The sequence below is a fragment of the Mollisia scopiformis genome (assembly GCF_001500285.1).
Source record: "Mollisia scopiformis unplaced genomic scaffold LY89scaffold_35, whole genome shotgun sequence".
In the NCBI taxonomy this organism is placed as follows: domain Eukaryota; kingdom Fungi; phylum Ascomycota; class Leotiomycetes; order Helotiales; family Mollisiaceae; genus Mollisia; species Mollisia scopiformis.
In genome coordinates this window covers 568,898-582,877 of record NW_017263615.1, presented here as the reverse complement: position 1 = coordinate 582,877, position 13,980 = coordinate 568,898, and the positions used below count along the sequence as shown (strand labels likewise).

The window sequence follows — 13,980 nt, the reverse complement described above, 5'->3', positions numbered from 1 at the left end:
TAACAAATGTTTTTGAGCATGCATCTTTGATCCTTTGCTACACATTCCCCCTAGATAAGCGAGCCCCTGACATTTAGCGAGTCCCACAGACTATCCTCTAACAGTGGCATTTGTTCGGCATAGAGGTCCCTACGTTTTTAATTAGTACGTGTAATCCAAGAAGCCAATAATCAATCAAGTATGACCTCGATCACAGGTGAGAGAGACATATCGCTTACATTTTGAGTCGGCCATCCCGCAACCGGCGTCTTCACTTCCCAACCCTCACTCCCCACCCCAGTATTCACCCAAAACAAACCCCAAGGATCATAAGTCTGCTTAATCCCCAACAATTTCTCATAATTATCCCCATAGAAACTCTGCTGCCACTCTGGTTCCGCCGCATCCGCTTCTCCCATATAACTACCCGCCTCCGGACTCACATCTCTCCACGGCTGAAAATACCTACTAAAGCGTTCGTAATCCTTTTTCTGGACCTCAATTGGACCGACTGCTGGGCCGGAATTCCAGCCTTGTGCGTGCATGGCTGCTCTGCGGTATGCGGGGTTGACGGCATTGTCTGGGTTGCCTGCGACTTCCATCGTCGGACAGTGATTGACTCCGTGGAAGGTATAGCCACCTTCTTCGACGAATGTTCGGATTACGCCCAGCGTGTCGTCTAGTAAATCGTCGTCCTCGAAGTTCTCGCGAGGGAAAAGGCGGCTGGCGAGACGGGTGTTCATTTCTCCTGGTCCACGAGATGGATATGCCGCAGCTACTAGTCTTGATACTTCGGAAGCGGATACCGGTGTTGCGAATGGATTTGTGATATTTACTCCGACGTCATTAAGTTCTGTGAAGAGGCCAGAGGCAAAGTCGTTTGCTTCTGTGAAGTTCATTCCTGGAATTGTTATGGAGGTTGTAAATGTCAATGTACCATTGGGGCCGTGGTTGATAAAATTATAACCGATGCCTCCAGCGTCGCATATTTGGGGTCCAAATTTCAAGTAAGCTCGAATACCGGTCCAGAATGTCTCGTTTGATACTGTGGTGACGTATTTTGACAGATTGGCTGTAGTGAAGATAACACTTGAGAAACCCATTGGTATCGCGTCGTATGCTTTGGTGATTGCTGAAGTCACTACACCGTAAGTTCCTGTAGACCATAAGCATCAAGTGTCATGGTGAATTTGGTCTCTCACCTCCCCCGCCGCCACGAAGTGCCCAAAAGAGATCTGTGTTATTGTTGGGATCAGCAGTCACAAATCGTCCGTCAGCAGTCACCACTTCCATTGCCAGAATTTGATCAGCTCCCAGGCCATAATAAGAAGTGTAGCTTGAATGTCCGCCTCCTTGGAAGAAGCCTCCCATGGAACCGACAGTACCTCCTCCAGGTACAACAATGGTCGAATTTGCAGCTCTCATATGAGCCGACAATTCCAAAGATTCAACACCAGCTGCAACTCTGGCGGCTTTTCCTTGATAATCGCCAATGGTGTAAGATGGAAGGTACTCGAAGTCTTTTAGATGATGCGTCCAGATGCTCAGGGAGCCCGCACCAGCTGATTGTCCGCGCATGTCATGGCCTGTGTTCCTACATTGATGTTAGTCGAGGCCGAATGTCAAAGAGATTGACGTACTTTATTATTAGACGAATGTTCGAATTTCTCGCAAAATTCACTGCCATCTGAATGTCTGGTTGGAGGTTAGCGTTTGTCAATCGCAGGGTGTTCGGGACAATCTTTGTGGTAGAAATTTCTGTTGAGATATTGCTTACGCTTCACAGTTGTAGCATTTACAACATACGCTGGATATGCTCCAACATTACATGTCGAATTGGTTGCGGTAGCATTGGAAGTCGTAGACGGAGCGCATGAATCTCCATCCAACCATTCATTCACAATGGAAACAGGATCGTCATTTCGGAAGTTCGAGTAGTAATAATTTGAAGTGACCACAGCACATTGTGCGGCATCATAACCTGGCTGATAACAAACTCTAGCTGGGGGTACTCCTTTAATAAGAACTCCACCAAGAGTACTGTTGAATTTGTTCCATTCTGAAATGCTTGGCCATTGTGCATCACCAGGATAGACTTTACATCCGGTCGAGTTTGTGGGATTTGAGGAAATAGTGGATGAGACACCGAATGCTATTCGAGAATAGTTTCGAACGTCGCTATCGTTTAATTGGATGCCTTCATACGGAAAATTGTACCCTTGTACGTAGATGGAAGACTGGATGAGGATCCAGAAGACGTACAAGAAGAACATGTTTGCGGGAATGGAAGCAACGATTTGAACAGCGGAGAAACAAAAATGGCATCTTGTCCTTCATCTGGATTTTTTAAAATTGAACTGTCGATAGGAATGTTACCTTGGGTTGAATTATCCACGTGGGGCAGAGCTTCCAGAGCGAGATAACATTTCCATGAGCGAATGAGGGATGTAACACAATCGCAAGGAGACGATGGTCATCTACTCGTTCCCAGCTGAGGAAAATAATCATTGCCTAATCTGCAAATCCGGGTGTCTACCGAGATGTATTGCCAAAACTTTCAGGCAAATTCAGGCAAGTAAGCAAGATATTCAAAACTCCAGTCGGCTATGAGCACGGGAGATATATAATATCACTTTCCCCGGACTCAGCCTCCAAGATCGAGGTGATCTTGTCCAGCTTCAGTTGTGGTGGGACGCTGAATCATGTGGCGATTCCGTCCGAGAAGGGAAACCCGAGGACATGCAATGAAGGGCGATTGAGGATATAATAAATCTGCAGTTGAAGAAAAATAACATTGGAATCTAATTTCCGTACGAGACTCAATCAGAATCAATCTACTCGGTAATTATGTGGAGAATGAAAATATGTGCGATCAAAAATGCAGGTACAAAACTGCCGAGATTGGCATGCCCACCATAGAACCGAGGTCCTTCAGCAGTGTGGGATGCGATAACAACACAGAAGCAAACGATTTATATGACCAGCGCAATCTTCTCTGAATTGTTTGAATGAAAAGTCTGACAGATAGATGAAAGTTGTTTCGAAGTGTCGGTACCTCAATCCTCATCTTGTCGAGTATTCGTTACCAACAGAATGCAAAGCACAAGGATTCTGGGGACGAGAACGTTTGTAGCGGGCTCTCCGAGATCGTCCTCGTCTTATCCAATAGCAGACATAGCTGATGGCTGACACGCGAGTTCCCTTCTAGAATTTGCAGGATCTGGGCAAGTGCAACAATAAGCTTTCTAGCCACCTTCCTAATGAGGAAAGAGATTCAAGCTGTCCCCACTATCCTTTGCGCACCCCGCTGCTGTGGGACTACAGGTTGCGTTGCCACGAGAATCTTCATGGAATTGATAAGAATGGAAATTTCCTGCAAGCTTCAATTCTTGTCGACGACACTCTTCATCGATCAATATTACCCTCCCAATTGATCGTATTCTTCCCCGCCATCATGTCGAGCCCAGACCTCGAGAAGGATATCAAACCTTACGTATCCGATGCGGATTACAGCGAGGATCCCGAATTGCCTCCCAATCTTCAAGCTGTAGCTCACAAAGGATTCTTGGGTACTCTTCGACATTATGAGGATCTGCTGGACAAGAAGATTGGTGTTGAAGCTCACGGTCCCGCACGAATGCTGCCAGAGGACCGGGATCCAGCTTATGGCAAATGGAGTAGTCAAATTGTCATGGCTTTGATGTGGGCAAGTGGTACAATGAACTTGAGCTGCTTCACGACTGGATTCCTAGGATGGGAATTAGGCTTGTCGTTGTCCCAAACGATCTGGATCACAATTGTTGCGAGTTTCGTTGGAAGCGCTGTCACTGTAAGACCGTCTTCTTCTCTGATGTTCAGACTCTAACATTTTCTAGGGCTGGTGTGCAACAATGGGACCATCAATGGGTTTGAGACAGGTCAGCATTTCTCGATATAGTATGGGTTGGTGGCCTGCAAAGATCATTGCGTTCTTGAACGTTATCGAACAAGTTGGCTGGTCATCGGTTGGATGCATAACTGGAGGGCTGGCTCTCTCTGCTGTTTCGGATGGCCGCATCAACCTCGTGCTGGGTGTGGTTATTGTTGCAGTCATCGGAGTGATCTTCTCGTTTGTTGGGCTTCGAGCTGTCCTGTCATACGAAAAGTATGCTTGGGCTGTATTCTTCATCATTTTCATGGTGATGTACGGAGAACTGGCTCCGAGCGCTTCCCTCTCAACTCCAGCCGTCGCCACTGGCTTGACCAACACAGGTGCTTGCCTAACACTTTTCGCTGTCGTATACGGTTCTTCGAACTCCTGGTGCTCCATCGTCTCAGATTACTATTGTCAATATCCGGTCAACACCTCGAAATTCAAGGTCTTCCTACACACTACATGCGGCATTGCGATACCGACTTGCATTGGAATGATTTTGGGTTGTTGTGTTGGAAGTACCATGGGGATTAATTCGGATTGGGCCGACGTCTACGATGATCAAGGAGTCGGCTTTCTTCTTCAGCATATCCTATTTCCCCGCGGCTTTGCAAAATTCCTCCTGGTCCTCTTGGTCATGTCTGGAATCGGTATGAATTGTATTGCGATCTATAGTGGAGCTCTTTCGATTCAGCAATTCGCTCAACCACTATCTCTTATACCTCGCTTCGTCTGGACTTTGCTCGTATTCGTGGCTATCCTTCTAATCGCCATCGCAGGACGGAACCATCTCTTGACCGTTCTGCAAAACTTTTTGTCACTTCTTGGATATTGGAACACATCCTTCTTCGTCATCCTATTTACCGAGCATTACTGGTTCCGTGATGGTTGGAATGGATTCCATAATTACGATCTTGCCGCTTGGAATACTGCTTCAAAAATGCCGATCGGTATTGCTGGACTGAGTGCATTCGCTGCAGGCATTGCTGGTGCGGTCGTGGGAATGGACGAGACTTGGTGGGTTGGACCTATTGCTCGCAAGATTGGAGATTACGGTGGAGATGTTGGCAATGAGCTGGCTCTTGTCTTCACTCTTGTCACCTACATACCTGTTCGCTATTTGGAATTGCACTTCATTGGTCGCTAGTGCTGCATCAATATATATAAATTAATATCTGTATTCATATTGCGTCCCTCCAATTGCATTCACAGCTGCTAGATTACCTTTTCTTTGAATATCTGCTGCCATTCTTGCTGTTTGAAGTTGATTCTGTGCGCGTCTCAAAGCATTTTCTCTCCAAATGGGAACTTGATACTTTCACGTCAGACCCCTTTCTGCGTCAAGTTCTCGATTATTCGAGGGCCATGTTCCGAAGATTCGGAGCTGCCATACAAATGATCTGCTGAGCAGGATACTCCTGAGCCCGCTTCTGGACTAAGATATCCAATCCAACCTGGATCCAGACAAGCAAAAATCTGCTGCATCTTCGTCACGAAAACGGGAGCTGGTCTCGCATCAGGATTGAACAGCGGTGTCCAACTTGTTGATTGTCCATATTTATTCTGCGGGGGTACATGTACACCTCGTTGGGCATTGCTTACACCACTATTCCTGATCAAAGTCACCTGAGAATTGGCCCAAGACGTAGCAATTCGTGCAAGACTCATAGTCGAGACATGTCTGGCAGTGCATTCGCACCTTTTGAGGGAGGATCTGTTCGCTGCATCATCACAAGTGAAGCTTGACATTATCGCGAAGAGTAGAGTTTTGAATATAGAGAAGGATGGTATTTATTTTCTGAGATCATGCGAAGAAGGCATGAGGTGGCGCTTTTGCTTTTTCAGCACCGTCACGAAAAGCGCCGCGATGTCCAATTATAGACGGGATATCAAGCCGAATGTCTCCCCAAGAGCGGCGGTGCTACAAGATGTCACTCGAACATGACTGCTTCTCCTCCAGAACGAATCGCAGCTGCAACATTTTTCATTGAGGCACAAACGGACTCAATCGTCTCCAAAATTCACACCTTTCTCCTCGCCCTCCCTCCCACGTCGACGCATCAGCGACTGTAATGCTATTCCTCAAGCCAGGCTCCTTGAATTGGGTGACTGGAATGCCTTGCGCTGTGACGACGGTATAAGCAGTACCTCCTGTTTCATTAAGGTTGAGTTGCTGAGGGTTTTGGTCTGTCCATTTTGGCCATTTGCTTGCTGCATTGATTGCGCTTGGATCTGCTGAAGATGGACCGTTTGCGATTTCATTGGGGATTGATGGATCGTCTTTTGTGATGAAGTTGCCGTAGATTTCTACCATGGTGATTTAATTTCATGTTCTGCTGGGGAATTGAGAAGGGCATACTTTGGAAAGCAGTCACGAATTCCGGACCTTGATTATCAGTAGGCGGACCGTAATATGCGGAAACGTCTGAACCGTGAACGGCGAAAGGAACGGAATACTGGTAGTGGTACGCAGTTTTGTTTGAACTAGTGAACGCAGTCGATAGCCAGTAACTTGGGCATACTGCTGCTGCTTCGGCGTACATATCCTGATTTATATCAGTACCTCTTTTGAGATGTAGATTGAACGTACATATGCTCGTTGCTGTTGTCCGGTGCCAACTTGGCTAATGTTGACGGCTGTCCCTGGACCATAGCCATTAGTCTCGTATTTTGGATCAGCCGAATTGACAGGACCTGAAGTGCTTGGATATGCGGCGAGGAGGGCTGTAATGTTGGTGGTTGACAAGTTGGCAAAATTGCTCTTGATCCAGGTGATCAGATCATTTTCTGTAATGATTGTGGCTGGAACTACCAGGGATCCCTCATTTGCATTGTTCTGCTATATTTCAGTAAACGTTCAAGTTAAGGAGATAAGTGTCGAACCCCAACAAGTGCTCTCAGACCATTCACTCGTCGTTGGTTTAGCTGCACGCTTGGTAATCCAGTGACATAAGTTCCATCTGTAACTGGAATGAAAGCCCTGGATTCGCATCAGCTAATTCTGAATGAAGAATGGTAAACTTGCCAGTTTCCATGTGGTGTAGGTAGATTTGTCGATACCAAATTGCTGGCATATTGTAGGGTCAAAGAATCCTTGGTAATTAGACAATCAAACACAGTTCCTGATGAAGGACAACCAGCAGATTTAGAAAAGTCATAATAATGCTGTGTTGGTATAGGATCACTGAAATTTGGCTGCGATGGAAGAAAAGGAGAAGCTGATATTATCTGGAACGCAGCATCAGCCCAGTAATTTAGGAGCTCAAGCTTCTGACTCACATTCTTGAACAAGTTTGTTCCTAGAGAACCATCTTGGGCAATCGCATGGAGCATGGCAGAAGCGCCACCAGCTGATTCGCCAGCAATGGTGACTCGATTTTGGTCGCCTCCGAACTGAGCGATGTTCTTTTGTATCCATTGGAAAGCAAAATTCTGGTCCAACAAACCAGCATTCAAGACCCCTCGAGCTTTGATCTCAGCTGAGGATAGGAAACCAAATGCACCGAGCTATCTGAAAGTTAGCTGACTGGATAGGTTCGCTGGAAAAATCATACTCGATATTGAATCGTCACTGCTACTAGGCCATTATCATTTGTATTGATAAACGAAGACATATCCTGTGAGGCATCTCCTTGTCCATAGCCACCACCGTGAATGGATGCCAGCACAGGCAATTTACTTCCATTCGAAGGGGCGTAAACATTCAGGAAGAGACAATCTTCATTCCCAATCCAGAATGGAGCTCCTTGAAATTGTGAGAATGATTGTGGACATGCCGGTCCAAATGTAGAGGCAATGACGATGGTTCGGTTTGTGGTAGGAGCTTGTGGTGCTTGCCATCGAAGTGCTCCTGTTGGTGGGGCCGCATAGCGAATTCTGAAAAAGTGGTTCAGCATTCTAGACTTCTGAGGATGGTGGACGACAAACCCTTTCCAGATGTTCAATCCAGTTGTACTGTTGGTCACCCCGGTATAAACACCGTAGCCAACATCAACTGTGAGTCGTTGCGCATACGTACAAATGAAGAAGCAGAACAGACTCGTGGTAACGAACAAAAATTGCTGCAAAATCATCGTGATAAGATCACAGTGAATCTTCTGTCAATTTTCGAGGTTTGAATAATTTAAATTATAACATGCCTAGACTTTGATGTCATGCTGTTTCTGCAATCTACCGAGATCTGGTAAAGGCACGCAATATATCTTCGGCTAAGACCGGTACTTGATAAAATATATTGGATCAAGGTTCCCCACAATTGTCATAATATAGATAGATGAGAATGGAAAATCAATGATCCAGAAGCATGACGAACAATTAATTCATTTGTTTGGTCTGGTGAACAGCCTTCCATTGACCTCACTCCTCTCCACTCGCTTCAATCCTTCCACGACATCTTCGAAAGGAATTTCCTGCAGCACAGGTACGATATCTCCTTTGGAGATCAGCGCTAGAACTTGGCTGAATTCAGGAATACTGGCACCCAGCGACCCACGAAGCTGGATCCTTCGAGTAACGATTGCCAATGTAGAAAGTTCCATTATGGGTGCACCCATGCCTACCAGCACCACCTGACCTCCAGCTTTGACAGCTTTCACTGCAGCAGCAGTAGTCGTACCTACTCCTGCAAAATCAAGGATTGCATCGAATCTGATGTCTGAAGCCTGCTCGAAATTTTTGAAACAAGCTTTCGCGCCTTGCTTCATGGCTCCCTCAAACTTCCCTTCATCGATGTCGATGCCGTATACAATTGCGCCTTGAAGAGCAGCTATGCGGACACCATTTATTCCAACACCGCCTAGTCCAATGACAGCCACCGTCTTTGTGGAATCTACTTCTGCCTCGTGGACTACGGCGTGGTAAGCTGTCAAGATTGAATCTCCTGCCACGGCTGCTTGCTCGAAGCTCACGTTTGCTGGAATTGGGACGACGTATTTTGTCGATACGGTCATGAATTCTGCATAGCCGCCATCAAATCCCATCCCCACGGCATTCTTCCAATCTGGTTCTTCTGTTGAGTGACCTGGAAGGCTGACTGCTACTCTGTCTCCAACTTTGAACTCGGAAGCGGATCCAAGTTCGGTGATGACTCCTGCAACTTCATGTCCGAGAGTAATTGGACGTTTTCGAATCCAGTCATCGACATGACCACCGATGATATGACAGTCTGTGTGGCATAGTCCAGCTGCTTCGACGCGGAGTAGGACTTCACCCGCTTTTGCTTTTGGGACTGGAATGTCACGGAGCTGGAGGCCGGTTGATGCATCTTCAAATTGGTAGGCCTTCATCTTCTCTCAATTGACAGGATTGAATGTCGAATGAGATTGGCTTGAAATCTGTCGTAATATATGAGCCCCTCAAACTCTATTCGAGAGATGATCGGAATTCCCCCTTGGACCCCGCACCGCACTAGCTTCGTCGGCAGCGAATTTCAGAATTCCTGGGATTGCTTGAGCTTTTACCCATCATGTAAAGTTTGCGTACAAAATAATGACCGAAATCTCTTATCAAAAATAATCTCTTACATTTGATTGTTGAAATTTTGTGATGGGCTTGCTTTTGACGCTGATGTGCAGCCTTTGCTAGCCCCACATTCAGTACCCCGCCCCCTGAATTTAGCGACCGAAGAACTTCAGGGTGCCGTAGAAATAGGGGGGCTTCGCTAATCCAAAAACAAATATGTAAACAGTTCCATGGCAGGTTTTTTGATCTTAAGGTTGATACCATCTGGATAATAATGGATGGGATCTAATTATATTTAGACATCACGCCACTTGGGACAGAAATGAATATATGAAAGAAATATTCGGTGACTTTCACGCATGTTGCAAACCTCGCTTCTCGTCATGGTCGTTGGAGCTGAAGGGAAATAAATCCATTCATTTTAAATGCGGCATGCATGATACCAAGTAGCATTAAGACAATGCCGCGGCGTGCAATCGCAGCCAGGTGAAATTGTCACAATTGTCAATTGACAAAGTAGCGTGTAATCAACGCGGGGCGTGTAATAATCAACACGGTGCATGCAATAGCAGCTATGTGAAATTCTCACAGTTGTCAATAGACAGTGTAGCGTATAATCAACGCTTCAATGTGCCATTTGCACAGGTAACAATTGTTACTTTGCATCAATCGATGCATGAAGAGATCGGAAAGATGAGATTCAATGGAGTTGACACTATTAGTGCCAGAAGGATGTGCAATCCGTCTATTGTATTGACTCCAGATATTTTTGTTCTCGTTCTCTTTCTTCGTCGAGACGTCTGAGAAGTTTTTCGCGGGCCTCATCGCCAATGCCATTGAGTACCATCACACGACTCTCCCAGCCATCATACATTTGCTGCTCCATGACTGCCAGGTTTTCGGCATCTGTGGCGATATCAATCAACTTCTGCAGTTCTCGAGACTTAAGTTCCCTGTCACAACTCAGACAGCATTCTCCGAAGTTGTATGTCCCCTCGTGATGGAGGCACTTTAGGGTTCTGATTGTGCCGCGGATGGAAGGGTCGGTGTTGAAGTCACCAGCAACGGGATTCACGAAGTCCTGCACAACACTGGCAGTGCATCGCCCGGCCGGGTGCAATGCAGGAGAAAGGCCGCACGTATCGCAATGCAAGTGACAGAAGTACAAGCCACAACCTTTGGTCATACATCCACCTCCGTGTTTTTGAGCGAAGTGAATGCCTCGACCGCATCCGCAGTGAATGACCTCCTTGCAATCCCGGCCGCTGTGTTGGAATGAGCCGCATTTGCAACATCGCTTGGGACAGTTTATTGCCGAGTGCGCTCTGTTGCAGGGTTCGTAGAGGCAGCGCTCTTTACACTCCTTCAGCAAGTGCCCTGGATGGTGCGAGCAGGTGCAAACCTTTTGCGACTTCGGGTACTTGGAGGATCGGTGACCTCGGGAACTACAAGTCCCGCAGAAGTTGACCGGACAGGTAGCTTCTGGGTGTCTCTCTCCGCAATTCCCGCAATCTTCCTTGGTGTAGTGTCGAATATCCCGAGCTTTGAGTTCGCGGTTATTCTTGCAGTAGTCGGTGGCAAGCGTCTGTCTGATATCATCAGCTAGCTCCTCCTCCTTGCGTGTAAGACTAGACTAATCTGATCGAAATCGATGACGCAATTGTGGAGGGTTGGCTGGCTGTGATTGTCGGGGAGCACTGCTCGCTACCATCTCGAGATCGTCTTGGAGGAGCTGTCGTCTGCCGACTTTTGTTTCATGTCGTGGAACCTCTCGTAAAGGATCCCACGCACCCGATAGCAGACGAATCCTGTCTTTCGGGCGTCCGAAAACATGACCTGAGATTGCCATTTTCGTGTTGTTGTCTATCGGCTGAGCCTGACCACCTCCTCGGCGCCGACGACCTCGTCCTCGTCGATGATTCCTCATTGGATCCTCGCGTGGAGACGCAATAACGAATTCTTCTCGTGTCGGTTCTAGCTTGACTCTAGAACTCGCAGGGGCGGCAGAATCATCCTCTTCTATAAGCTTACGCTTTGCAGTTGGTGGGTTCGAGGGCGCAATAAAGACAGGCGAGTCTGCAGAAGTATCATTGTCATTGAAAGTAACTATAGCAGCCAGTATTTCTCGTTGAAGGTCCATCGATTCCTTGTGCATCGTCGCAAAGCGATCCAACAGCGAGGCTAGGTGGCCGCTGGTTGTTGCTGAGTTCGGGGGAGCAACAGGAGTCGCGCACGACTGGGCAGCCATTTGCTCGATCATTTGGCTCGTTACTTCTATGCTGCTGTCTCTTGTAGCAGGCGGCCCATCTAAAATCACATTCGGCTGTGGAATCGTAGTCGGTGCATTGATGATAGTGGATCTTCCCGATTTGAGACCGCGTTCTGCCTGCGCGGCCTGCGTGGTATTGACACCAGATCCGGGGAGGATGGTAGCACTGAACCTTTGGGAATTTTCAGATCCTGTGCTTTCGATATTCGTCGATGATTTGATCGTAGGTGGCCCGATGGCATCTATATTCTTGTTCTTTTCGTTGCCGTCCATTGTGGTGCGCAATTGTTGCTGCGTTTTTGGACGAAAATTAGAAAAGGTCTGCTTACAACTCGTTCACTTTTATACCACGGGTTTCGTGCCCTAAAATCTTAGCCTCTTCTAAATTCTCACTTTTATGTTCACGTGAAACAACGCTACCGAGAAACCTTATATCAAAATAACTTTATCTCGCGCTTCGCGTTTTCTTTCTTCTTCAACGAAGTCAACATCAACACCACGATTTCGATTCAGCGATATGTCAAAATATTGCAAACTTGGTCCTGTTCTTGACGAACAAGCCCGACAGGCGGGTTATCCGCCGGGGCATGCAGAAGAAATGAGAATTGCAATCCGCAATATCACAATGCCTCGCCACAAGGCTATCTTGAAGGACGAGCTCAATTTACCGCTTACTAACAAGCACATTGACTGGTATGGCTGGAAGCATCTCTGTAAGATAGATCGATCATTCGGGCGTGTATTTTCTGGCTAATGACTCCATAGTCCCACCAGGCAACCCAGCCTTCCCAGTTTCCGAACCCCAAAGAGCAAAGGGTCACGCAGTTCTACTTGCCGCGTTCGAGAACATGGGTCTTCCATCAGATCCAAATGTCGTTCCCCAGATGCAGACTCCTGAAATCTAGGGCATAAATACATCGACGCTTCTACTTGCTGGTCCACCGGACCTTACCACCAATCCGATCGGCAGTACGCTGTCTGCTCATGGGCGCGGCGGCCACTTTGGAGGATCAAATCGACCACGCCCTATACCACACTCTACCATTCTAGGGATTTCACCCAGTGACAACGAACATCGACAGAAGCAGCAGCCGCAACAAACGGCTAGCAGAGGTCGCGGCGGATCACGTGGAGGTCGAGGTGGAGGCATGGTACCAACCCATAGCTCCCATGCGACTGACAGACGACATCTTCACTGGCCGTGGAGGGATGAAAGCGGAGATATCGAATTCGAGATTCCCATATACACTGTCTTTAAATGCTACTTGTACGGTGCTGATCGAAAATCGATCAGTGCTGTCGAGGGGTACTTCAAGGTCACCATCGAAGGGGAATATCCAGTCGCTGACGATAAAATTTTCTTCCACATATGGGTTCAGGCGCAGGAGAAAGTGCAGTCTGAGTCGCCTCCGTATCATCGAGCTCAGAGTGCGTATGCATTTCTGCTTGAGTACGAGAAGCAGCTCCGTTGGGGATACAAGCGCAATGGTCTGAGTCCATATATCGACGATTTCTTGTTCGAATACAATCAGAAAGGCTACGTCACAGTCCCAGATCGCATCTTCGCAGAAGTGACAAAACACACCGCAAGCTCTTCACTTAATGCAGGACCGCAATACCACCAAGGTGTCACTTTAGAGCCGCAGACTTCTGGACCTTCACTGGCGAACAACAATAACACAAATACCGCGACGGTGAGCCCTACAGCTCCTACAGCTCCGAAAGGAAATAAGAGAAAGTGGGAATACTTTGTAGAAGCCACGGAAACACAGAGCGAGGCTAGCAAGATCGATGCACAGAAGGAAATCAAGCGCCGCCTTGTAGACGAGGAGGTCACTGGGCGTTTGATGCTCTCCAAAGACCATATGCTATCACAGGTCGACAAAGCCGTTGCAAAACTTCGTTTTATTATGATGGAGGTCTTTGATAATCTTCCCGTTGGACATAGTTTCTTTGCCCAATACTCGCAATTGCTTGCACAAGATGGAGGCAACTTCCAGAAGACAGGCAGTGGTCAGGAGTCTCCACCAGAGAGGGCCGAGGGTGAAAAGAAGATTATCGAGGAGGGCCTGAACACTGATGACCACATGGACTCTGATGAAGAATTGAGGTGGTACGGTCTGGCTGGATCTCCTTGATGTGCCTAATCTTTCACTCCATCTCACACCTCACATCTCTAACGCACCCATCTACATCAGATGAGCACCTTAAGGTTGCTCCTGCTTTGAAAGCAGTACTGTTCTGGAACAGTGGTTCGTGTCGAACCTTGTAGATAGTACAGATTCTTGAAGAATCTCTTGCGTGTTTGCAAGCATCTCGTGTTGAGATAGGCAACTTGTGGTTGCTCCTGCTTTGAAAG

At 47.3% G+C, this 13,980-nt stretch overlaps 7 protein-coding genes across 7 annotated transcripts; 2 read left to right on the top strand and 5 right to left on the bottom strand.

The window, feature by feature from the left end:
• Positions 1 to 90: 90 nt before the first annotated feature.
• LY89DRAFT_601018 (FAD binding domain-containing protein) lies at positions 91 to 2,252 on the bottom strand (the record flags this gene model as incomplete). Its single annotated transcript, XM_018210177.1, has 5 exons — positions 91 to 129; positions 219 to 1,135; positions 1,182 to 1,573; positions 1,620 to 1,674; positions 1,757 to 2,252. The coding sequence occupies 5 exons, from the start codon at positions 2,250 to 2,252 to the stop codon at positions 91 to 93; spliced, it is 1,899 nt and encodes a 632-aa protein (XP_018062262.1).
• Positions 2,253 to 3,315: 1,063 nt separating this feature from the next.
• Positions 3,316 to 5,048, top strand: LY89DRAFT_630977 (uncharacterized protein). Its single transcript, XM_018211258.1, has 2 exons — positions 3,316 to 3,808; positions 3,855 to 5,048. The coding sequence occupies exons 1-2, from the start codon at positions 3,434 to 3,436 to the stop codon at positions 5,037 to 5,039; spliced, it is 1,560 nt and encodes a 519-aa protein (XP_018062261.1). The 5' UTR covers positions 3,316 to 3,433; the 3' UTR covers positions 5,040 to 5,048.
• A 167-nt stretch (positions 5,049 to 5,215) lies between these two features.
• LY89DRAFT_742666 (uncharacterized protein) lies at positions 5,216 to 5,560 on the bottom strand (the record flags this gene model as incomplete). The annotated part of the gene is made up of 1 exon (XM_018220852.1): positions 5,216 to 5,560. The coding sequence occupies one exon, from the start codon at positions 5,558 to 5,560 to the stop codon at positions 5,216 to 5,218; it is 345 nt and encodes a 114-aa protein (XP_018062260.1).
• Positions 5,561 to 5,876: 316 nt separating this feature from the next.
• Positions 5,877 to 7,965, bottom strand: LY89DRAFT_765984 (alpha/beta-hydrolase; the record flags this gene model as incomplete). Its single annotated transcript, XM_018221703.1, has 8 exons — positions 5,877 to 6,199; positions 6,252 to 6,438; positions 6,483 to 6,728; positions 6,776 to 6,872; positions 6,918 to 7,120; positions 7,172 to 7,399; positions 7,447 to 7,768; positions 7,820 to 7,965. The coding sequence occupies 8 exons, from the start codon at positions 7,963 to 7,965 to the stop codon at positions 5,877 to 5,879; spliced, it is 1,752 nt and encodes a 583-aa protein (XP_018062259.1).
• Positions 7,966 to 8,211: 246 nt separating this feature from the next.
• Positions 8,212 to 9,406, bottom strand: LY89DRAFT_765982 (GroES-like protein; the record flags this gene model as incomplete). The annotated part of the gene is made up of 1 exon (XM_018221702.1): positions 8,212 to 9,406. The coding sequence occupies exon 1, from the start codon at positions 9,175 to 9,177 to the stop codon at positions 8,212 to 8,214; it is 966 nt and encodes a 321-aa protein (XP_018062258.1). The 5' UTR covers positions 9,178 to 9,406.
• Positions 9,407 to 10,097: 691 nt separating this feature from the next.
• Positions 10,098 to 11,894, bottom strand: LY89DRAFT_789549 (uncharacterized protein; the record flags this gene model as incomplete). The annotated part of the gene is made up of 2 exons (XM_018223268.1): positions 10,098 to 10,937; positions 11,061 to 11,894. The coding sequence occupies 2 exons, from the start codon at positions 11,892 to 11,894 to the stop codon at positions 10,098 to 10,100; spliced, it is 1,674 nt and encodes a 557-aa protein (XP_018062257.1).
• A 244-nt stretch (positions 11,895 to 12,138) lies between these two features.
• LY89DRAFT_765979 (uncharacterized protein) lies at positions 12,139 to 13,945 on the top strand (the record flags this gene model as incomplete). Its single annotated transcript, XM_018221701.1, has 3 exons — positions 12,139 to 12,334; positions 12,387 to 12,493; positions 12,527 to 13,945. The coding sequence occupies 3 exons, from the start codon at positions 12,139 to 12,141 to the stop codon at positions 13,757 to 13,759; spliced, it is 1,536 nt and encodes a 511-aa protein (XP_018062256.1). The 3' UTR covers positions 13,760 to 13,945.
• Positions 13,946 to 13,980: the final 35 nt, after the last annotated feature.

Coding starts and splice junctions, on each gene's coding strand:
- LY89DRAFT_630977 (XM_018211258.1), top strand. CDS start 3,434: ATGTCGAGCCCAGACCTCGAGAAGGATATCAAACCTTACGTATCCGAT. Junction 3,809..3,854: donor TCGTTGGAAGCGCTGTCACT/GTAAGACCGTCT, acceptor AACATTTTCTAG/GGCTGGTGTGCAACAATGGG.